The 23,429-nt window shown below is 58.4% G+C and overlaps 1 protein-coding gene across 6 annotated transcripts; it reads left to right on the forward strand.

Annotated features, from left to right (window-relative positions):
* Window positions 1-1,459: 1,459 nt before the first annotated feature.
* On the forward strand, window positions 1,460-23,389 carry MLXIPL (MLX interacting protein like). 6 transcript variants are annotated; one of them, XM_075112960.1, is made up of 17 exons: window positions 1,469-2,046; window positions 9,919-10,025; window positions 10,176-10,258; window positions 10,467-10,556; window positions 11,350-11,394; window positions 11,700-11,898; window positions 12,632-12,709; window positions 17,141-17,313; window positions 17,392-17,974; window positions 18,596-18,669; window positions 19,100-19,283; window positions 19,947-20,059; window positions 20,246-20,365; window positions 20,680-20,807; window positions 21,157-21,280; window positions 22,448-22,577; window positions 23,092-23,389. In XM_075112960.1, exons 1-17 carry the CDS (start codon window positions 1,751-1,753, stop codon window positions 23,211-23,213), a joined length of 2,649 nt encoding a protein of 882 aa, XP_074969061.1. In that variant the 5' UTR covers window positions 1,469-1,750; the 3' UTR covers window positions 23,214-23,389. The 6 variants fall into 6 exon arrangements, with proteins under 6 accessions (XP_074969063.1, XP_074969060.1, XP_074969061.1 ...); XM_075112961.1 differs by having other exon boundaries at window positions 1,470-2,046; window positions 19,103-19,283; XM_075112965.1 differs by having other exon boundaries at window positions 1,472-2,046; window positions 17,842-17,974.
* The last annotated feature ends 40 nt before the right edge of the window (window positions 23,390-23,429 follow it).

Genomic DNA, 23,429 nt, shown 5'->3' on the forward strand with positions numbered 1-23,429 from the left:
AGGGATGAGGGAGTTATGATGACCCTAAAAGCCTTACTGATGTATTTCTCTGCTTTTCTCAGACATATGCTGTCCCAGAGGACCAAAGTCTGCCTGCATCCAGTGAATAGATGGCAAATGGTCCTGGGCAAAAGCCTGGAAAGTCCTTTGTGCCACATGGCCCTGCACAGAGGAGGACTCCCAGAAAGCCTGAGTATCTCTGATATCTTTGTTTCTCTTGTGGCTTGCCTAATTCTTAGTTACCCAGGACACCCACGTGCCCATTATTGCTTTAAAATGTCTGCAGACAGTACTTTTAAAATTACATCTTGACAGGCAGCTTGGGACAGGCTGACATCGTTGTAATGAATCACAGTGGGGGAAAAAAGAGCTATGGAGCAACACAAATCTGGCTGAAAAATGAAGAAATGGTTCCTAAGTGAGGTTTGTGCCAATGAGTGTGAAAACTCTCCAAAACAGCTATTTGTGCATATTCTTCTTCCAGCTCTGAAAAAATCCTGGATGGCTGCTTACTGCTCTCAAGCCCCAGCAGGACCCACCTGTGTGGGATGGAGAGTTCTCTGCTCCACCTGTAAGCTGGTTCAGATGGCTGCAGCTGTGTTCATCCCATGTTTTCATCAGAGGTGCCTAAAAGCTGCGTCTGGGTGCTCTCCAGGCGTGTGTACTTGTGCCAGGTTGTGGAGCTGGGGAAGAGGTTGCCAAAAACTACAGAGAAAGTAAGTGATTTAAGCCTAAAGTTATAATTGCTTTGCCCCCCTGCAGCTCTGGTCAGTGAGGAGATGCTTGTGATGCAGGCCTGGCTAGCATGGCATGTGCTAAGCCCTGGCTAGAGCTCTCAGTATTTATCAAAGATCAGCTGGCACAGAGCAGTGGAGGGGGCTGGCGCAGTGAGCCCTGCCTGCCTGCATCTCTCAGGACACCTTGGAGGCAAAGGTAATCCCATCTTAAGGACTGTATGACTACAAGGTGTGTAAATCCCACTGCACCTGAGCTCAACATTGTCCTCGCTTACATTGAGCTTTTGCATCCCCTCTCCTGGGTCACACCTCAGAGCAGGCTTTTGCCTAGGCTGTTTCTCAGCTTGGCACATGGCTTAATGACTCGGTGTGCTTTGTGCTGAGCTGGGTGCCCGTTGCTATAATTTTACCTGTTTGTGTCCCTTAATCTGTATTTGCTCCCTTGGAAGTGCAGGGAGATACATTAGGGCAGAAGCACTAGGTAAATACCATCCGCTCCTCTCCCCGCCAGCACGCCGGGAGCAGGAATTAACCCCGGGTAAACAAAGCCGACTGCCAGCAAACCCATGGCTGCCTGTGAGGGGGGGACAGGGGACCTGCAGCCTCTTCTCCCTGGGTTTGCAGGGGAAATAAAAGCCAGGGCTGTCAGGCGCGTTGCAAGAGCAAGACAGCGACGTGGAGCTGAAGCTCCCGTGGCCGGTGGCTGGTGGCAGGGTGCTGTGGCCTGGCAGACGGTGCGCCATGGGCGGGATCAGCCTCCACCACTATAAATAGGGCTGACGTTGAGCCGCCCCAGCAAACTGAAAGCTGAACCTTGGAACGTGGAGGAGGGTCTGTGGTCCGGAGCGGTGTGAGCGGTGCTGAGGAGGAGGCGTGGTGTGGGTGTCCTGTGCTGGGAAGCCCAACAGCATGTGCTCAATGCCAGTGCAGTGCCTGTAGGACTCCGGCACAACCAGGACATCGACCACAGCTCTGGGGCAGGCCGCTAAGGGCTCCCCAGCAGGCACCGGGTGATGGCAGGAACTCAGGTGGGGCTCCCAGGACCCTTCCCAGAGCCCCCAGTTGGGCCATGCCCCGTCTCTGACTCCGACTCGGACTCTGAGGATGCAGCTGTGGGTGGCACAGGACCTGGCGCTGGGGCGCAGAACCCCTCCCAGGTCATCCACAGTGGCCACTTCATGGTGTCATCCCCACACTGCGACGCATTACCCCGCCGGCGCCACGGCCACACCGAGCCTGAACCGGCTGATCCCCGGAGCATCGACCCGACCCTCACCCAGCTCTTTGAGTGCATGAGCCTGGAGTATAGGTGAGTACAAGATCCCTCTCACTGGCATGTGTCTCATGGAACCCCCCTCAGCTCTTTGAAGGCATGAAGCTGTCTGAGCCCCACCGCCCCTCCAGGAACCTGCTGATAATTGCCAACTGATAGCGTCCTCACCTTCTTGTCTATTGGGTTGTGATATGCAATATGCTTAAAAAACGCCACCCTGGTAGGTTTCAGGGAGAAAGAGCTGGTGCTAGATTGTTGGCCATGGAGCCAGATGAGAAGTTCCTCCTCTCGTCACGTGTAGCTTAACCGTCCTCGACCTCCCCGCGAGATCTGGAGTCGCTGCACCCAGTTGTAACACCCTCAGAGCCAGGTCCTACACACTCTGTAGAGTAGCAATGACCCTGTGGGCAGCCAACACTCAATCTTTGGCAATCCCAGCCAAAGCAGGGGTCCTGCCTTCTCGTCCTTGACTCTGCCCTCATTTCCCAAGGTTATTCCAGGACATGCAGCAACACTCAGGGCTGGATGGCTGCATGAGGCTTTGTCCAGGGCCTCCTGAAAGCTTCCCCCCTTCTCTCCTGCAAAAAGATGGGTGACTGCGTTGTTAGCCCAACCACAGAAATCATGGAACCTCAGGATGCTAGGGATCTGCTCATCCCTCAGCTCCTCAGTGACAACAGGGGAGCCTGTATCGTGTCTCTTAGTGCCTTGGTCCACATTCCTGGAGGCAGCTCCCCTCTTTTTCCAAGGCCCCAAGGTTTTGAGTTCTCTCAAGCAGAGCATCAGGGTGACCTGCTCTACCAGCATCAGTGCAAAAGTGCTTGCATAGCTTTTCCAAAATGTCCAGGTGAAAACCTGGAATGATGATGTCCTACTGATGCTGCATGAAAACAAGACCTCAGCAAAACATCCTTGAAGAGTTACCTATTGCCTTGTTCAATACAAGGTCTCATTTAGTTGCTGACTTTTCAGGTATGCCTTGAAGTCCTTGAGTGCGCAACATGATGGAATATGTGCTTGCTACCAGAGCAGCCCTGGTGACGCTGGGCACTGGGACAGCACTCCAAGGGTACTAGTTGCCACATAGCTGTGTTCATTTGGCCCGTCGCCACATCCCGTATTGCATGGTTTGCTCACAGCTGCTGTGGAACAGCTCTCCTCTGAAGTGCTGGTGAAGCTGGAGCTCTGCAGGTGTACAGTGAGCTTCAGCATGGGGTGACCCACCTGAAGGTCCTGCTTCCTGGTCAGGCAAGTCACACCTGAGTGCCATGCACAGGGGACACTGACACACTGGTGGCCTCACTGTCTTGCTCTCCCAGCCCTATACTTGCCATACTCTGATCCTTGCAGCTTGGGGTTGGAGGAGCAGACACTTCTCCACCCCAGGGTGCTCAAGCTTTTGACTCCTGAGATGAACAACAGCCTCTGTGTGTTCCTGAGCTCTGGTGCTCCCCAAGCAGAGGGGAAAGGGGCAGGGTGCAAGTGCTTTGGCAGGCGGAGCGGACCATAGCAGCTGTATGCCAGCCAGAGCTGGCCATTACGCTGCACACTGGGCAACATCGCTCCAGATCTCTTGGACTCTTTCAGGACCTTGTTTCCCTCCTGCACTGAGTATGACAATGCACACACCAGCCCCAAGCCCAGCACCATGGCAAACTGTCACTGCAGTTGGACAGTAGCTCTCAATGAGGAGGATCCACATCATCTACAAAGCATTAGTGCCATCACTGATGGCCACCCCGGAGCCCAGAGCACCAGAGATGTCTCCTGGCTGCCTTGGTGCAAGACTAGTTGTTGCTCAGCACCCATGGGAGCAGCTTTTGGTCTGCCATGGAGCCAGGGTAGCTACAGGCCATGAGACCCAACAAGGGAAACGTTGACATTGGAAATTCTTCAAATTTCATGTTTGGTTCTTCTCTCTGGAGAACTCCATCTAACGATGGAGTTCCTTCCATCATTAGACGCTCTCACCCTCCACCTCTCAGCTGTCATGCTCTGCAGCTTGCCAGCATTCTAAAAACAGGACAGCAACCATTGATCAGGGGTCAGGTTCAGGTGAACCTGGACCTGCGATGCAGTGCTGGATATGCCTCTCCAGAGGTGGGATTGGACTCTGGCTCTAGAGCTTACCATTCCGCTGGCTAGCTGCTGGTCAGGCATTTCTTTTCTCACGTTGGGATCCTATGGCAGCTTTGCTAATACATTTTTGACAGACTTGTAAGCAGTAGTTGAAGGAAAGTATCAGAGGGGGGAAATGGAGTTTAAAGATACTTGGCACGCCTCTACTTTTAGTCTTATCTGATTTGATACTTCTCTGCATCATTTGCCATTTCAGTCCTTCCCTCCCAGCCAGGTTCCTCAGAAGGGGTGGTCATGCAGCACAGCCTCAGTTGGAGTGGCCAGCCAAATGTCCTCCAGCCATTTGGAGTGCATCCACAGTTGTATTGTAGGCTAGCTCCCTAACAACGCAGAAACCATAGAAAGGGCAGGGCAGGGCTAACTCCAAAGCCAGGTTGGGTTGCTCAAGGCCATCACTCTGAAGGATGGAGGCCAAGGATGGTGAGTCCACCTCCTGTCCACCCTGTCCCAGGGCTGCACCACTCTCACAGGGAAGAGTGCTGTCCATGGCTCTAATGGGAGTTTCCATCCTTTCAGCTTATGTCTGTCACCTCTTGTCTTTTCTTGGTGCGTGTCTGGCTCCATGTCCTCTATAGCCTCCTTTGAGTAGTTGAAAACAGTAAGTGGATTCTCTCTTTACCTTCTTTTCCTGAACAAACCCATCACTCAGCCTCCTCTTCTGTCAGGTACATTAGTCCCCAAGCACCTTAACATCCTCCTCCAGAATCACTCCACTTTGTGAAACTCCCTCTTCTATTGGGGGGACCAATCTGGACACAATATCCAGACTTGGCCTCACCAGTGCTGAGCTGAGGGGACCTATCACTTCTCCTGAGCTGTGACTGTTTCAGTCACCCCTTCCTTGCTGCCCAAACTCTGGCTCACACCAAATACACTAACCTCTCTCTAAACATTTGTTTTTCAAAGTCTGTGGCTGAACAGTCATTTAGGTAGCTGTAATTCCTCCCCTCTCCAGCATTCCTCCGTGGCACTTCACGGGTGTTTATGGCAGTCCTGTCTCAGCTTGAGCAGTCGCCAGGAGAATCTGCCATTTTATCCCCCCATCGGCTGGACTGTTCACCACCCCCTCACTGGGAAAGAAACGCTCTGTCCACATCAAGGCTTGTTTCTAGCAGTAACTTGTTTCTTCAGATCCCTCAAAGAGAGGCAAATCCCCCCACGTAGGTCTTCCTCCTGGTGCTGGAGGTAGGGATGAAGCTGTTCCCAGGCCCTTTGTACCCATTTTCTAGGACACTACTCTCCTTCCAGCAGCATTCCTGACAAAGACTTAATGATTCTTTTCCAATCCTTCTCCTGCAACCTGCTGCATTTCTTGAACCCGTTCCTCAGACCGCTGTTTATCCCATGGGTGGGCTTCCCTGCAGCACACATGGCCTCCCCAGGTTGCCCCCAAAAGCTGAGCATGTGGAGCTGAGCTCCTTCAGGAACTGTTCACGCTATCACCTTAGCACTATCTCCCCAGCTGAGCAAGCTTTCTTCCAATCACTGCAGTGTTGCTCCCCAGCATCCTGCCTTACAGAGCTGGTCTCCTGGGCTCACACACCTTCCTGTCACCCACTGCAGGGAATCATGGGGTGACTGAGCTGGGGGGCAGTCCTCCTGAAGGGAGAAAAACTGGGTGCAGATGGGAACTGCAAACTGCAGGCACCCATGGTCTTATCTTGCACAAGTCTATCGTGTGCCTCAGAAGCAGCTTCCTGTAGCTGGTTTCCAGAGTGTGATGCAGATTAACCTCTTCTTCCCTGCCCATACTGAGAGGGGAGATTTAGCAGGTAGGGACATCAGACTGGTAAGGAGTACTAACTCTGCTCCTTTCATGGTTTGAATCTCATTATTTAAAACAAAGCAGGCTTTGATCACAGACTTGCATGCCGATATGGTACTAATTCATCCTCCTGGCAAGTTGGTAGCAGCCTCTGAGGCTCTCCTAGTAGTGGAATTGCTGCTTTGCTGTACTCTCTAATTGACTTTCTAATTTACAGCACCTTAAACATTCATGGACAGGGGCAGAAGCATCCAGGCAGAGATGCATACCCTGAGCTGTCCTCTCCCCATTTCCTTCTTTTAGGATTAGCCTGCACTTTCCTTTGCCCTCCTGGCAAATTGCTCACCTCAGTTTGCTGCAGTTCACCAGCATTTACCTGCAGCCCTGTGCACTAGCTCAGACCTACTGGAAGCAGCTAATGCCGATGTGGCCACATTTTGCAATTGCTGGGTCCAGCCCCACCATCTGATGAGGCTTCAGTCTCATCCAGACCTAAGACTGTCTGAGTGCTGCCTATGCCCTGGCTGGAGGGGTGGGATGCTCCGGCCAGGGGAGCAGAGCTTGCTGCCGATGGCAGCCCCATCTTGGCAGATCCCTCTGGGGTTTTGCAGCAGGTTGGGCAGCTTCTGCTACGAATTATGCATGTCATGGGCAACAGCAGGTCTGGCAAGGGGGAAGGCTCGTGCTCAGGCTAAACCCATCCACGCTGCAGCATGGTTGCACTGTCATAAGCAGCAGGGAACTGCTGCCTTTTCTTTGGAATTTCCCAAGGACCCTGTCTAACCCTCCATACAACCTATTAACACCTTTGTTACAACACTACCCTCGAACTACCCCAGATTCACCCGCACTGGCTGCAGCACCCATGGGGGCAGAGCTTGCTGCCTCCAGAGGCAGCACAGCAAGCAGCCGAGCTGGCACAGCAGCCTTTTCATCAACACAATGCGGTAAAGAAAATACCTCAGTCAGATAGTAGAGATTTGAAGTTGGATTTGAACACAGTCATTTTTTGCTTGGGGACACTTTTCAGGAAAATTGTGATTAGATTTTTAACTTTCTTTCCCATACTCCAGATTTTAAAACAAAAATTAAACAAAAAACATTACTTTGGTAGCAAACTTTGTAAGAAATCGAATGTGAGCTTTTAGGACTTCCAGGAAAGGCTGCCCTGTGTGTCTTGGCAGCACAGGGAGCAAGGAGGGCTCTGATGGCCCCACGGGGCATCCTGTTCCTGCTGCACTTGGGAAGGCTGAGAAGGGTTGTACCTGCCAGAGGACCCTCAGCTTAGCTGTTCCACTCCTGCTGTCACCCGTTTCTCTTTGTGCAACTCTGCGTCTTGACGGATTATTCCTCAACCCTCCTCTTGCTGTTGATGGAGAGCAAAATACTCATTTTGCCAGGAAAGCAGGGGCTGCACACCTTAAACTTCTGGATAGGCTAAATGAATCACAGAGCAAGCAAGGTGTTACTGGCGGAAAGAGTTGGTGGTGACCCACGCCGGGTTTGGTCCCAGGCTGAGCCCTGCTCACACTTCATGCCATCCCACAGAGACCCCTTAGCTGATAGTGGGGTCTGTGTCCCCATTTCTTCAGCAGCATGGGACAGCAGGACCTCCAGCCTGTCTGGGGATTCCCAAACCTTTCTCGTGGCTCAGCATGGGGTTTGCATCCATCTCCTCAGGGAGATAATTTCAGGGAAGGGTGGGGCCATTTTCAAGGCAAACCAGGGAGCAAAGATCAGCCTGATAAGACGCAAAACTGAAAGGATTGTTAATGGGGAAAAAAGCGGTTAGTGGCGAAGCTCAAAGGCATCTCTCCTCTGCCTCTAGGTCCACAGGCAGCTCCGTGGCCACAGCCTCAGCAGCCTTGTGCATGGCTGAGATGCCCAGCTGCAGTCCACAGGCTCAGGCTGCTCCTTTAAACTGGCTGTTGGGGTGGCAGCAGTGGTGAGGAGCGTGGCCGGTAGCCTTGACCAGCAGGATCTGGCCACGTGCCTGGGAAACCCGTCCCTTCCATTGGTTCCTCTGCTTGGCACCACTGTGCTGTTTGCATTGTGCCTCTGGGGAAAGTTCAAAATCCTGGTGATAGTGGAGTGGCCAGCGCATAGTCAAGTCCTTAACTCTTTGCAGGCTGGAGCCATGGGGACATGGGTCCTTCCCCAGCCCCTGGGGCCATGGGTTGTGCTGGGTCTCCCTGGGGAGACTGTCCCCATCCACACCTGTGGGTGGGAGCACCCACTACCAGACATGTCCCTGCATCCGACTCTGGAGCCAGAGGGGTCCTTGTCGCCCACAGTGAGATGGGACAGCAGCGGTCTCCTCTCCCCTCCACCCTGGCACGCTCCCTCTGGCCACAGAGCCATGCAGGAGCAGCACAGGGGTCTCACTTCCTGCACTGCTGCCTGTTCAGGCCGCCTGGCTCTAATGCTGAAGACAGCATCCTGCCTGCAACAAGCCACCTGCCCACTGGGCTGCACAGAGCTCTGAGCTGAGCTCTGAGCTGAGCCAGCACGGCTGCTGAGGGAGTCCCGCTTGTGCTGTGCTGTGCCATGCAGCAGGAGGCAGGTTTCAAGGCAGGTTAACACAGAATCGGCCAGAATCTTAGTTCAAGGCTGCTCAAAGGCTTCACAAGCTTGAATGAACAAGTGTGAAACTTCTTAAAGCACGAGCCAGGCACTGCTCTCATCCCCAGCACCTCCCTGGGGACATGACCCAACAGCACCTTGGGGTGCACCTGAGGAGATGATGGCAACAGGGGGCTACAGCACCCCTACACCCAGCCCAGCCTCTACCTTTCTTCCTCCCTGCATGTGCTGAGGAAAAGCAGGACCCAAAACAGCACCGAGATCTTTAAGGGACAAATTCTTGGCTGGGGAGGGTTGTAGGCTTCCTGGGGTGCGATGCCGTGCAGCCCCCAGCCTGCTTTCAAAAGGCCCCTCCATGACCCAAGGCCATACCTTGGTGGGTGGGAGAGCTGGGGCAGCTGCCAGGCTCTCAGGGAGAGGTGGAAAGGACCCCAAAGTAAGACAGAGAGACCCCAGCCTCCCCCACAGAGTTCCTGGGGCATCGGGACTCTCAGGACCCCCACTGGCAGACACAATGATGGTTGCTGGGTGCATGTGAGAGGGTTGTGTCCCTCGGCTGGAAGGAAACAAGGCAATTAGTGAAATGAGGCCCCATAAGGGACATCACTGCCACCACAACGAGCTGCAGAATGAGCACGGCTGCCTCCAGGAGCTGGGAAATGGGAAGGAGGGAGCCCATCTCGGGCTGGGGACCGGGGTGAGAGGCGCAGGTTTGCAGGGATGGGTGTGGAGAGGATCCCAGGACACTGCTGGGCTGCGGGCAGGGCTGGTCCCACTCTCTGCCCCTCTTGGGGCACAGACAACCATCCGTTAATGTCCTTAACATCTCCCAGCTTGCTGTCTTGCCTTCCCCAGATCCATGCAGACGGCTGCCCCTGCCCACACTGCTGCCTGCACCTACCCCCAGCGGAAGGTAGCATTTCCAAGCCTTGCCTGGTGTTAAAAGGAACGTCAGAAATAGCTTCCCAAATGCTGCGATCCAGCAAGAGCCACAGCAACACATGTCCCCATGCGTCTCGCCTGGGTGGGACACTTCCCTTCCCATACCCCAGGGTCGGGATTCAGCCATCCTGGTCAGGGGCAGCGGGGTCCCTCCTCAGACCCAGAGTTCAAGCCTCGATGAATCAATTCTTCCATGTGCTATGCTTTAATCCCAGGGGCTCGAGAAGCCTTGTGTGGGTCTGTGAAGCTCCCAGTTTAGGTCTGTGCTGCTCTTAGGGTGGTCCTGTGGGTGCTCCCGTGGGTCCTCCCATGGCTGCCAGGCAAGCAGCCTGCAGCGGAGCACTTGGCTGCGCCTGCTACAGACTTGCCACCAAGCTGGCAGCCCTGGGCATCTCTTGAGGCACAGCACCTCAGGAGACCCCGAACTGGGAGGGCTCTGGGATGCTGCCCCTCAGCCTCTCCTTTGCTTGGTGTTTTAGCGGGAAGCTGGTATCTCCAAAGTGGAAGAATTTCAAGGGCCTGCGGCTGCTTTGCCGGGATAAAATCCGTCTCAACAACGCCATCTGGAGAGCGTGGTACATCCAGTGTGAGTACGGGGCCAGAGCCCACTCTATCTGCCGAGTGCTGGGCGATGTCAAATGGGATGGGGCTGGCACCTATGTACAGGTGTGCAGGCACGCTCCCCTGCCCAGGAATGGAGCCATGAGTAAAGCCAGCTGTCTCTTCCCCTGTGCAGACGTGGAGCGGAGAAAGAACCCTGTGTGTAGCTTCATCACCCCACTGGAGGGGTCAGAGGCTGATGAGCACCGAAAACCAGAGGTAGGGCATGGTCCCTCGCAGCTCTCTGGGCCAGGAGCAGGCCTGGGTGGCACAGGTGGGTGCTGGGGACATGCAGGGGTGAAAGCTTGTTGTATTTCGTAGATTTGCTGGGAAAGGTGTTTCTGACAGGGCACAAGGAAACCAGCCCTGGCTGCAGGGCTCTGGGGCTGGGGTACTCAGCCATGACCCCCCTGTCCTGCCCCTCCAGGCTGTCGTGCTGGAGGGCAACTACTGGAAGCGCCGCATTGAAGTGGTGATGAGGGAGTACCACAAGTGGAGGATCTACTACAAGAAGCGGGTGAGTGGCTCTGCCTGTGCTGCGCCCCATCCCATGGCAGTGCCAGCCGTGGGACGGGACGCCAGTGTGTCCAACATGGAGCCGTGGCTGATGGGGAGCAGGACGTGGCAGGCTCCTGCCAGCATGGGAGGGGGATGCTAGCTGCCACCATGGTGCCAACAGAGGGGAGCTGAGCAGGGACCCTATCCCCAGCTGACTGCAGTGTTGCAGTGTGCTCCAGCAGCCCGGCCTGGGCTGACTGTGCCCTACCTGGTGCACGATCTGGGGCTGGGTTTGGCAGCGCACCCACAGCACATGTGTTGGGGTCTGTCAAGCAGGGCCACAGCTCACCCACAGCGCTCTGGCTGGGCTGAGATTTGCTGGCATGCCGTTGGCAGCCATGTCTCACCCCAGCAGCATGTGCTGCCAGGCAGGCTGGGTGACTCAGCGTCACTTCGGGTGCCTGCTCTCAGGCATGCTGGCACCATGACCTTGGCTGCCCACCACATGGGGTGGAGTGTGGTCCAGCCTCCTCCCCAGCTGCTTAGAAGGCTGGGACCGATAAAGGCTGGGGGTGCCACAGGGGGGCAGGGTGCTGGCAGCCTCACACCACTACACACCACCAGTCCCACTGCTGGGGCAGCTGCTCAGCCAGACCCTGTAGAGTAAAGGCAGATGTGAACTCATGGCAGCCACACTGAGTGCCACAGGCACCCCCCTCCCGACCATTGGCCCCCTCTGTCCTGCACCTGGCTCTGCCCCATGCCGTGCCCACCCTGGCTGGGAGGTGACACAGGCTGTCTTCTCCTTCCAGCTCCGAAAGTCAACCCGGGAGGGAGAGCTCTCCAGTCCAAAGCAGGTGAGTCTGCTGGGGAAGGGTGGGGATGGGGGAAAAGGGGGGTGCAATGTGGACCCCTGCACTGGGCAGCTTGGGAGAAAGGCAGATGAAAGCCCCAGGGCGTGGTGAGCCCAATGGGATGGAATGCCAAGCACTTGGGATGACAGATTCACCCTTCTGGAAGCACCAATGTGCCACGTGTGAAGCTTTGGACTGATAAACACTGTGGGGAGCATGGGAGTTCCCAGGGAGGGCAGCTGGGGAGCCAGGCATGGACCCTACCCATGAGAGGTTCCCACCTGGCTCTTTTGTTCCATCTCGTGCAGGATGAGGATGCCTGGAGGCCAATGGAGAAATGGTGCAACCAGCTCTTCTGCAACGTGGTGCCTATGCTGCTTGGGGATGAGGAAGAGGAGCCGGGGGGTAGGCAGCACTTTGACTTGGACACCTTCCTCTCAGACATATCTGACACCCTCTTCACCATGACACAGACACCGAGCACCCACCAGGGATTCCCCGAGGATGGTAGGTGCCCCAGACCATGCTCTAGCAGAACGTGTAGGAGGAGGTCCAGGTGGGCAGCATGCACTGTGGCACCCTGCTGCCTCTTGGCTTAGCCGCTGAGAGCTGCCACCTGTGTCCTTTGGGCAGACAGGATCCCCTGGAATCCCTCCTGCCAGGGCAGGAGGAGGGGATGCTCCCACCTTGCCCAAACAGAGCTCTTACTCTGGGCAGGGTGGGAGCATCCCTTTCTCTGGTGGCTCCCTATGGGCCAGCCCAGGCTGTCCCAGGTGGGGTGGGCTGAGCTGCCCAGGGAGCACTAACCCTGTGAAGGACCTTGCACCAGTCCCCAGGGCAGGGCTGCCAGCCCTGGGTAAGCAGGGACAGGTATTGTCTTCCATGGCCACTCTTTGCTGTCTCTGCCTGGCCAGGTCCTTGGAGCTCCTGCAGCACCAGGCAGGTCCTGTGCCAAGGATCAGCCTTTCTCTGGGGTTCTTGGGTGCTGGATGAGGTCTCAGAGGTGGTGGTGGGCAGGGTGGTGGGAATGGGATGGCCCTGGGCCACTCCACAGTTTGGGCACCCATCTCCCTGTCCATGCATGGCTGCAGGGCAGGGTGCAGTGATGCAGGGTGACTCTGGGGTGCCATGGAGGGGTGGCATCCAGGCAGGTGTTAAGGCAGTGGTAGGAGGAGTCCTGAAAGAGGGTCTTGGGGGTGCAGTGCCTGGGCCCCAATGTTGCAGCTCTGCCCTCTTCCAGCATATGTTGGGAATGCTGACATGATACAGCCAGACTTGGCACCCCTGCAACCCAGCCTGGATGATATGGACATCTCAGGTAAGAGCCCACCCAGATGTGGTACCACATCCCACACAGCTCAGCATGTTCTGCACCCCATGGCAGCCCAAAATGTGGGGGTCAGAGGGTTGGCCAGGCAGTAGCAGGAGCTGCTGGGGCAGCCAGAAAACACCAGACATCCACTAGCATGGAGAAAGCAACATGCATGGGCCAGAGTGTTGTGGCCTGCAACCGGGGACGAGCCACAACAGGTCAGGAAGGGCCTGGCCAGGAGCTCTGGGAGGGGATTTCTACAGAGGGTCTTTCCAGGAATGCCAAACCACCTCATTTTGGCTGCAGGCAGAGGAAGGACAATTGTCCCCCGCAAGAAAGAGGAAACCTCTAGAGAGCAGGTTCTGTACTGCTGTGTCTCCCTCCTCACCCCACTCCCCAGCCAGCCCCAGGCTGAGCAGCCTGAGGGGCTGTCTCAGATCTGGGACCCCTGCTGGCTTTGTGCTACGTCCCCTGGGGACAAGTCACTGTCCCTGCAGGCTGGCCCAGAGACAAGCCTAGCACTGGTGTCCAGCTGGGGCAAGGGGGCTGCTGAGGGGAATGCCAGGCAATGGCAGCCTCTTCCCATGGGGCTGCCAACAGTACTGCCATGCAGGCTCTGAGCCATGAGTGTCCATGAGCCATGGAGTCAACTGGGACATGGTCTGGTCCCAGCTGTGCAGTGTGGTGTCTCCATGGGCTGGGGCAAGGCACCACTGGTGCACGCTGCACTGGGGACCAGCTCTGCCCTTGAACATGCCGGAGCCGGCAGCCTGGGCACATTTTGCAGCATGGGAGCTGGTGTGGGTTGGTGGCTGCTGCCCTCCCAGGTAGCTGGCGGCCTCAGGCAGCACCAGCATGTCTAGATCCCTCTGTGCATCTGTGAGCACCCTGCAAGCTCCATGTCTGGTCTCCACTTCCTTTGGCGGGAAGGAAACAAGGGTGCTTGCGCCATACGGCTGTGGGGTGATGCAAGACCAGATGCTGGCAGGGAGCAGGCTGGGGCGCTCTGATGTGCCTGGGCAGGCAGTGGGATGACCCAGGGATGGATGGGGGGGAAGGCTCTTGCCAGCCCTCCTTGGATCATTCCCTCCAGAGGTCCCATTAGGGTGAGCTGCGCTGGGAAGAAGGTCTGTCCCCACTGCTGGCCCTTTGCCTCCTGTCCCCAGGTGCCCTATGTAAGCATCAGCCACTGGGAGGTGGGACAGCTGCAAATGGGTCAAACTGACACTTGACAAATGATCCTTCCCCTGAGAGTCCTGCATGGCTTTGGAAAGCTGCACCAACCCCTTTCAAGCAGCACCTCGCCTCAACAGTGTCACAGCAGCAGCCCTAGCACCTCTCTTTGTGGCCCCAGCTGCTGTTCATGCCACCAGCAAGCTTGTGCTCAGCAGGAGATGGCAAGGGCCACAGTGGTGCCCATCTGCACTGATATATTTCTATAAGCAGCCAAGTTGTCTTATTTTTCTGGGGGAAAGGCCTGCATTTTGCTCTAGGGTGCTGCCTAGGAATGGGATGGGTCTTACTGTAAGCTACTACATCGTAGGAAAGCATTCCTCCTTGTTCTGCCCATGCCCGGCGTCTCTGTGTGGGGGGACTTCTGGGGCTAGGGAGGGTCTCAAGCCCAGCTGGGGTCAGGGACGGCATCCCAGGTGTGCCTCGTTGTCTGCCTAAGTGTGGGCTGCTGAGCACAGCTGGAGAGAGGCCTGCGTGCCCCGGGCCAGGGCAGCACCCTGTGGGGTGCTCAGAGACTTCTCGGTGGGAGTTTTGTACAGGACGTGGCATTTCCTGGGACGCTGCACAGAGCAGCTCGCCCCGATGATGAGAGGTTACAATCCCATGACAGCCGAGGGCTGCGCGTGAGCAACGTGCGCGTTGGCAGGACGTGGGTGCGCACTGGGCAGTGAGGGTGGCTGGGAGGAGGTGTAGAAGCGGGAAAGTGTGCACACGCCCTGCGATGGGCAGTGCTGGGGCTGTGTGACCACGGGGCAGTGGGAGGTAGTGGGGAGAGGAGATGTGGGGTGAATGCTAGTTATTGGGTGCCACAGCTGCTGGTGCCAGCCAGCGCAGTAATGTCCCCAAGGCCACTTTTCTAGCAGGGCGTACGCTGGCTTTTCATGGCTCACGAGCAGCGATTCTGCCAGCAACCTCATGCAGAGCACCGCAGTGCAAGCGTGCAGGGTGGGCACCGCAGCGGTCGGCGCAGGGCTTCTGCAGGGTCACAGGGCTGTCACCATGTCTGGTGGCTGTGGCAGAGCTTGGTGCCTGTCAGTCAGCGCATGCAAGCCAATCCCCAAATGAGGAAGCACCTCGTGTCCACAGAGGGTGCTGGAGCACATTGTGGGGTGGGTGGAGAAGTCCTGATGGCAGAGGCAAGGGAGCAGCCCGGCCCCGTGCCCTGCTGGCACCACGCTCCAGGTAGGACCCACGCTGGGCACTGGGGAGCTGGGGGCTGGGCTGGCCATCTCACGGGGTGGCATCACCCTGCCACGCTGCAGGGCCCTCTCAGATCCTGGGGTCAACACTAGAGCATCCTTGGTTTGGGAACGGGCTCTGTAGACCCGATCCCATTGGAGAGCAGCCCCAGGTTTGAACAGGATGCCAAAGGTGTGGTGTGCTGACCACACGGGCTCTTCTCTCTTGAGTAGCAACATGCCCTGGCCACTCTGCACAGCCTGGGAGCAGGTCGGTGTGATGCGACAGTGGAGAGGAGCGTGGGCAAGAGCTGTGGCGTGGGGAAGGGGCAGGAGAAAGGGAGGGAAGGGTGCCCAGGGGCTGCCAGCCACCTTCTATCCCTGCAGCACAGCGAGAGGCACAAGAGGAATTGAATCTGCAGAGCTGGGCACCAGAAATGCCTATAAATACCCACAGAGCTTTAGTGCCGATGGCAGGGAACAGCCTGGCATGGGCATGGTAGAGGGCTGGTGGCAGTGTGGAGCTGAGTGCTGCACCCTGGGGAGGCTGAGACCCTGCCTAGCAGCATCACGGCCCATGAGTGCCGGCCCAAGAGGGCAGGGGTGGTTCTGCAATGTTCCTGGGTATTCAGCATGTCCTTGGTATGGGGAAAGGGCAGTCTGAGGGTGGAGTGGGGCAGCTCAGTGACGGCACTGCCCCGTCTCGCACCAGTGTTACCATTGGCTGGCAATACACACCACTGATGGAATCATCATCATGACCAGCCCCATGACATCCCACTCTGCTGGCACGATTTCTCCTCTGGTGTAGATTCAAAAGGGTGTCAGGCCTTTGCAGGTCCCAGCCAGGGCACGCCAGGCACTGGAGCCTGTGCCACAGCCTGGAGGGAGCACAGAGTCCTTGCAGCCCTGCAAGGACTGCAATCTGGGCAGGCAGAGCCAGCATGTGGGCTCGGCTGAGCTCTGCTGAGAGCAGCACAGGGCCTGGAGGCAGGGATGCTCATGCCAGCCTTGGGGTTGGGAGCATGGCACAGTGCTCTCCAGAAGGGATGCAAGTGCCTGTGTCCCAGGGCGGCTGCTCAGGCACATAGCCTGTGCTAGGGCCTGTTGGTCAGCTGCCTGCAAACCCAGCCAGTACTTCTGCTCCATCCTATGGGGGGAGCATCCAGCAGCCCCATCCCTGCCCCACAGCTATCCTCTACAGGGAAAACCCTCCTGGTGACAATGCCCAAGCCAGCACTGGTATAGGCAGTGGTGCCATCAGCACCAAGCCGAGGCGTGCGGGGCACTGATATGTCCGGGGAGCTCATTTCACAGGGTAGGTGGCTGCCTGAAGTGTCCGGCCAGCCCTTTGTGCCACAGTGTCTGGGCTTACAGAAGGAGCAGGGTTGTGGGAAGGGGAGAGGAAGGGAAAGGGAGTCGCGGCAAGGTCACGGGGCTCGGCTTCGGGAAGGCCATGGGATGTGGTTAGCCGCAGGCTGCACGCACGACAGCGCCAGCGCGGGGAGACAGGCACTCGCCACAACCCCAGAGGACTGTCCCCTGTGGCTCAGGGATGCTGTGACCTGCTCCTCCGAGCTTCCCCATTGTGGCTGCCCTCAGCCTGGGTGTCGTGGTCCCTGCCCCAGACCCGGGGCTGATTCAGGAGAAATGGTATAGCCACACACTCCCCTGGGAGCAGCCCCAGTGCTGGAGCACGTGGCACCCAGCTGGGTGTTGGGGATGGGGTCCCCACCCATGGGTGGCACTCCTGGGCGGGCTTTCCTGTCCCCATGTGTGTGGCAAGGCTCGCCCCAGGCACGTGGGCTGCGTCTTCCCTCCATATGTTCCGACATTTCACAACCTGGGTGCCAAACCCACTTACGGATCTGGGAGCTTCCCTGGTCCTGCAAGGTGAAGGTGGGACAGGCAAGTCCCCAGCAGTGCCAGTAATGGGGTACAGCTCCCCCGGTGTGCCCTGGGGCTTGTCACTCCCTCTTGGGGGAGGTCCCCTCATGCCCATCACTTTCTCCACTTGGCCCTGCAGATATCTTCACCAGCCACCGGCCACCACCATTGCAGATGCAGCCAGGCTACCAGGAGCCGCCCTGCTTCGTGCCCATGGCTGAGCCCCTGTTTGGTGGCGGGGGGTCCCTGATGGGCACGCGGGGGCTGCCCGCCAGCCCCGAGGCCCCGCTGCCTCCTGGCACCCTCCTCCAGGTGAGCCAGACCCCAGCCTGCATCCTGCGGCTGCCGGTGACCCGACCACCCATCTTGACCCTCCTGTGTCTCCCACAGCCCGGTGGTGCCTCCCAGCTTGGCCTCCACGGTGCCTTCCTGGGCCCTGAGCTCCCCTCGGCCCCCCTGTCCCCTGACCCCGCTGCCACAGCACCCAGCGGCCTCAGCACCCAGCTCCGACACAAGCCCCTGCTGCAGTATGGCCTCCCTGGCAAGTGCCACAGCCCAGAGCCTCCGGGACCCCCCTATGCCCCCCCCATCCAGTCCCCCAGGGCACCACTTCTGGGCCCAGACCCCCAGTTCTCCCCTGCCTCAGCCCCCCGGTCTAAGTTCCCCTACGCTGGCTCACCTGGCCCCTCGCTCCTCGCCCACCCTGCCTCCGCCCTCTCGGCACCCTGCTTTACCACCCACACCCCTGCGCTGGGCTATGCCGTGGGCATGGTGCCTCCGGCACCCCCGCCGCTCCTGCCCCCCATCCTGCTGGGCGACCCCAGGTTTGCTCCCCCAAAGGGGCTATGCAAGAGCGGGGCTGGGCGGCTGAAGGCAAAACCCAGCAGCACCAAGGTGAAGAGGCTGCCGGGACCCACCACGCCACCCCACCTGGCCATGCCCAGCCCCTGCCTGAGCCAGCTGCTGACCACAGGTAACGGGACTGGTGGGCGGTGGGGGGACGCAAGGGCAAGCTGATGGAAGGGGGGAGATGCTATGGGGGGTGTTGGAGTCAGACCCTGCTTTCTCCCTGGGGTTGGGACACTGGGGATACTGGGCATGGCACATGATTATCCCCACAGTGGAGCAGCACCAAACCCAGAAGTGAAGCCATGCCCCCCTGGCTCCAGCACCCCGGGAGAGAAATGGGGCCCAGGTGTCCCCAGGGCTTGGCCACAGGCACCGCTGCAAATTCCCTGTGACCCCAGCCTGGTCTCCATGGCCCTCCATGTGTGGGCTGAGCGTCCAGCCTGACCCACTGCCTGTGCATGCGATGGGACGGGTCCCACAGAAATTGTCATGTCTGGCCCCATGCTGGGCTGGGGAGGGGCTGGGGGGGTCTCTGCCTGCACCAAGGCTCCCAAGATCGTCCCCACTGCGGGGAGCAAAGGCACCTCTCTCCAGGGGCTGCTTCACCCTTCCCCAAGCAGACAGGCAGGGAAAGGGATGCAGCAACATTGCTGCTGGATGCTGGCTGTCCCATGGGGCAGGAAAGGTCACCCAAGCCCCAGCACCCTCAAGCAGCAGCACCCTTCTGCTCCCTGCTCTCTTGCAGCTGAGCAGAAGCCCACCCTGGATGCCCCACACCCAATGGGTTCAGGACTCATGCCTGCATCCCCTGTCTCCCCGGTAAGCACTCACCTACCCCCCAGGCTGGGAATTGTCCCCCCAGGTCAGGAAGTGCCTTCTTCTGGTTGCTGGGGCAGGGGTAGAGATGGAGCAGGTGGGGAGATGGGGCTCTGTGGGGTCACCCTTTGCAATATTGGGCCGGACAGGTGTGGGGACATGTGGATGGGGTGGCAGGAGTCACATGAGTGTTTTCTCCCATAAAAGAAACAGGGCAGAAGTGGGAAACAGCCCACTTGTAGGACCCCTTTCCTGGTGATGCTGCCCTGGGGCAATGGGACTGGGGCTGCCCCTGGGGATGGTGGGGTGCACTGTGCGGATGGGGCTGCCCGTCCACTTCCCAGGTCCCCTCGTGGGCATTCAGCTGACCAAAGGGGAAGGGGCAAAGGGGTGCTAGACCCCCAACCTCCCACTTCCCTCTGCCTTCTCCCAGCAGCAGAGCACTGTCCCCGATGTCCCTGCCACCTTCCTCTCCAGAATGGCTCAGCTGAGCCCAGGACTGGCTTCTGGATCCAGCCCTTCCCAAGCAGTGCCAATGCCAGTGCTGCTGGCAGGTACCCAGCCAGGCCCAGGGCTGCTCCCCAAGGCAGAGCGTCTGTCCCCCACATCGGGTTGTGGTGAGTCTGGGGCACCCCAAGGAGCTCCACAGGGCACTGCATTTCCTGCAGAGAGCTTGGACAAACATTGTGGGAATGTTTCATTTTGGCTTCAATCCCAGCTATCCCAGCTGAGCACAGATGATTCCTTTTGCTAGGGGGGGGCACAGCTCCTTCACCTGCCTCCTTCTACAGGGGAAAAAGTAGAAACAGGAAAAGGCAGAAAGGAGCAGAATGTTGGACTGTGGTTTTGAAAACCCAGAGCCTGTTTTTCAAGTGGGAAGTGCCCTGCTTTCACCCACAGAAACCAGAGTGGCGGCTGGAAATCAGGCATTGGTATCGTTTTCAGTTTGGTGCTGCAGACCACAGCCTTGCTGCCCTCAGAACTCTCTCCTGGTGATTTCCACCCCAAGAAATGCTGGGAATTTAAAACATCACATCCCAAATGTTCCCATTTCTGATCAGCTGTAAAATGACTGGGATTTGGGATAAGACAAAGTGATAAGGTGTGGTCGGACGCTGGACCAGAGCATCCCTGTCAGCTGAGTGGGGTGGCTGCCCTGGGGCCGGGGTAGCACTGCGGGCCACTCCTCTCTGCCTGTCCCAGTGCAGGACCCCGGTGTCAGCCAGTCATGAGGGGCTGCTGCCATGCCTCTCTCCAGAGCATCACCTTCCCTTTTCCAGGCAGCGACTGGCCCAAGCCCAGCCAGGCTTCCCCAGGACCCACTGTGAGGCTGGGTGCTGGCATCTCCCTGCACCACCCTGTGTCCCGGCAGGGCAGGCCTGAGTCCAGCAAGGTACAGCAGGAGCAAGCACTGCCTTCACTATGGGGGCACCATCTCTATATGCACGCCCCTTTCCTGCTGGCCCCCAAACTCCCCCCCCACCCTTGCCGTGAGCTTTGGGCCAGCCCATCCACGATGGGCCAAGATGCCCAGGGCCATCCCCACTGCCAGGAAGTGCCTGACAGCACTTGCCCACAGACGGAGAGCCGACGCATTACACACATCTCTGCCGAGCAGAAGAGACGCTTCAACATCAAGCTGGGCTTTGACACGCTGCAAAGCCTGGTGAGCACACTGAGTGCCCAGCCCAGCGTCAAGGTGAGCACCCAGGGCTGTGTGGACCAGCCCTGGGCATGCAGGGACACGGTGTCACCTGGGGATGCTGTGTCCTTGATCTGCCCCTGTGCATGGAGCTCCTGCACTGCACCCCAGCCTGTGGGGCAGGAGGCTGCGAGCCCACACCCGGCACATGGAGACCTGGGTGGTGCAGCTGTGCCAGGGTGGTCTGGGCTCTGGATCCTGTGGCAGAAGCTGCCAATGCTCGGCAGCAGGCAATGTGGCACCTCATGCTGCCAGCCCCGCTGCACATAGCACCGGGTGCCCCACACCCTGCCCACCCTGTGGCCCCGCAGGTCAGCAAGGCCACCACCTTGCAGAAGACAGCCGAGTACATCTGCAAGCTGCAGCAGGAGCGGGCGGCCCTGCAGGATGAGGCGCAGCGGCTGCGGGAGCAGATCAAGGAGCTCAATGGCTCCATCAAGTAAGGGTGACATGGCTGGGGGAGGCGGGAGGGAGCCACTGCCTGCGTTGGGGTAGCCAGGCAGGGCAAGTGGTAGCAGCAGGACACAGCAGGTCTTCTGAGTAACTCCCAGGAGCTGCATTTGATTCTGTCCCCCCTCAAACCCTGTTTTTGGTGGGGGATGCTCAAGAGGCAGTGCTGTGTGGGACCAGAGCATGGTACCAGGCCCCACAGCTGCCCTGGGAGGGGGACAACTACCTGCCCACCCCTTCTGAGAGCTCAGGTCCTGTCAGAGCCTCTCCCTGTGGGGTGGCCCCTGCAGCTCCCAGCCTCCTGGACATGGTCCCATGGTGTTGGTTGTGCCCTACAGCCTGTGCCAGGAGCAGCTGCCGGCCACGGGGGTGCCCATCACACACCAGCGCTTTGACCAGATGCGCAGCATGTTCGATGAGTATGTCCACTCCTCCACGCTGCAGAACTGGAAGTTCTGGATCGTATCCTTTGGGGCCTGCTGCTTGGTCTAACCCTCCACCAGATACCAGGTCCTCTGGTTCACCTGCTGCTCCCGGGTCTGTGGGGTCCCTCTGGCTCAAGAGGTTCTGGGGACCATGGGGAGGTGTTTCCCAGCCAAGGGCACATGGTGGGAATATGCTGAGATGCTGTGGTTAGGGGAAGCTTCTGTTACAGGGGAGCAAATGGAGTAGGAGTAAACGGTCAGTCCTTGGGGAGAAGGAAAGTCACCGGTGGAGCCGAGCTCGTGAAGGGAAAAGCTCCTGGTGACATGGAAACTGGCTCTGAGAGGCAGCAGCCTTCAACTAGAGATAAGGAAAGGTCCAGACATAAAGCTGGGGGCATGATGACTTGGCCATGGTAGCCACATGGCACACCCTGGAAACCCAGGTGTGCCTGTGCCTGGGATATGAGTCTGGGGTCCACGCAACAGAGAGGGGGGAGGGGACCAAGGGCCAGGGAATGGGTGGTCAAAGGGCTGGGCCTCCTTCTCTGTGAGCGGGGGGGATTAGTCACACTGGGACCATCAAGCCTGTAGAGACTGTGAGGTTTACAAAATCCTTGCTGCCCACAGTCTGCTCTAGTGCAGCCAGCCTGGGCAAGGCAGAGGTGGCTCCTGACAGAGTTTGGGAGCACTGTGGAACTCTTTCTGCAGGACATTGGGTATACTAAAGCCAGCATGGGCTCCAGGACATGCTTGTCCTGGAGGCATCTGCTGTGGATTACTACCTGCACAAAGTTGTCAGTCCCCAGCGGTGGTCCCTGCAGGCTGGGAGCCCCAGGGGAACGCACATTGGTGTTGTGCCCTGCTCCTCCTGGGCACTTCAGAGGGCATGGCACTGTCTGGCTCCTTGATCTGCTCTGGAAGAGCTGCCTTGTTTTTAAACAACCATTTCTGGCAGCCCCAGTCATGACAGGCATTATGCAGCTGTCCCACTGCCTGCCCTGGATGACAATCCTGTCCCTGCTATCCCAGCAGAATGGGCTGGTGCCCAGAGTGGTGCTGCACTGGGGAAGGCACCCAGCAGGTCTGCTCCATGGCCAGGCAGGGAGGTTTGTCCTTCTGCCTGTAGGAGGGTGCTGCCCACACCTGGTGGGTGGGAGGCCATGGCCTTAGCAAGGCTGGTCCTTAATTCCCCTGCTCCCACCAGTTCAGTATCATCATCCGGCCCCTCTTTGAGTCTTTCAACGGCATGGTCTCCACGGCCAGCATGGAGAGCCTTACCCAGACGTCTCTCGCCTGGCTGGACCAGCACTGTTCCCTCCCAGCGCTTCGGCCAAGTAGGTGGCCCTGCTCCTGCCCATGCTGGGCACAGAAGCCGGGCTGGCCTGCTGGCATGGGCTGACAGAAAAACTGAGGGGAATGGGATGGAGGTGTCCTGGGGGACAGTGGGGCTGGCCCTGCACTATGCTTCTGCCACATCAGAGGGAAGCACTCGTGGGTATCCTGGGGCTGCATGCTTAGTGCTTTTTATGCTCCTTTCACACCCATGCTCCAGCTGAGCTGGCTGCTGCTGCCCTGACCTGAGAGTCTGTGTCCCGGCTTGGCAGGGCTTAGCCCTCCCCAAAGACCCACAGGGTGGGTGTCCCTTTGTCCTTTCTGCTGAGGGCTGTGGCAGGGAACTGTCATGGAGTTCCAGGGGCCATGGCAGGGCTGGAACAGGGACAGTAAGAGCCATCTCCCCTGGGATGGGTTAACTGGGATGAATTAACCAACCCCCTTCCAGCCCCCAAGGCATGGGGGGGGGGGGGGCGAAGGGTGGGCGCATGTGACTTGTCCCACTTCTCCCTGCAGCTGTCCTGAACTCCCTCCGGCAGCTAAGCATTTCCACCTCCATCCTGAGTGACCCAGCCTGCATTCCCGAGCAGGCAACAAGGGCAGTGGCGGGGATGGGCCGTGGTGGTTCCTCCTCCTAGCTGCCCCTGGAGGGGGCAGGGGCAGGGGCTGCTGCAGTGCCCTGGCCCTGCACTCCAGGGCCTGCCGCCCCCCCGAAGTGGCTGGCACAGCATGGGGCCCTGCCAGTGTGACACTGAGGCTCTGGGAGCTCCTGCTGGGGCCTGGCCCGGCTGCCTGGTAAAGGACTCGCTCTGCCCATGGGCCTCGGCGTGGTTCTTCCTGCCCCGGGTTGGCTC

The sequence above is a fragment of the Phalacrocorax aristotelis genome, chromosome 18 (assembly GCF_949628215.1).
Source record: "Phalacrocorax aristotelis chromosome 18, bGulAri2.1, whole genome shotgun sequence".
Taxonomy (NCBI): Eukaryota; Metazoa; Chordata; class Aves; order Suliformes; family Phalacrocoracidae; genus Phalacrocorax; species Phalacrocorax aristotelis.

Coding starts and splice junctions, on each gene's coding strand:
- MLXIPL (XM_075112959.1), top strand. CDS start 1,751: ATGGCAGGAACTCAGGTGGGGCTCCCAGGACCCTTCCCAGAGCCCCCA. Junction 11,395..11,699: donor AGCTCTCCAGTCCAAAGCAG/GTGAGTCTGCTG, acceptor CATCTCGTGCAG/GATGAGGATGCCTGGAGGCC. Junction 18,670..19,102: donor CTGCATCCCCTGTCTCCCCG/GTAAGCACTCAC, acceptor TTCTCCCAGCAG/CAGAGCACTGTCCCCGATGT.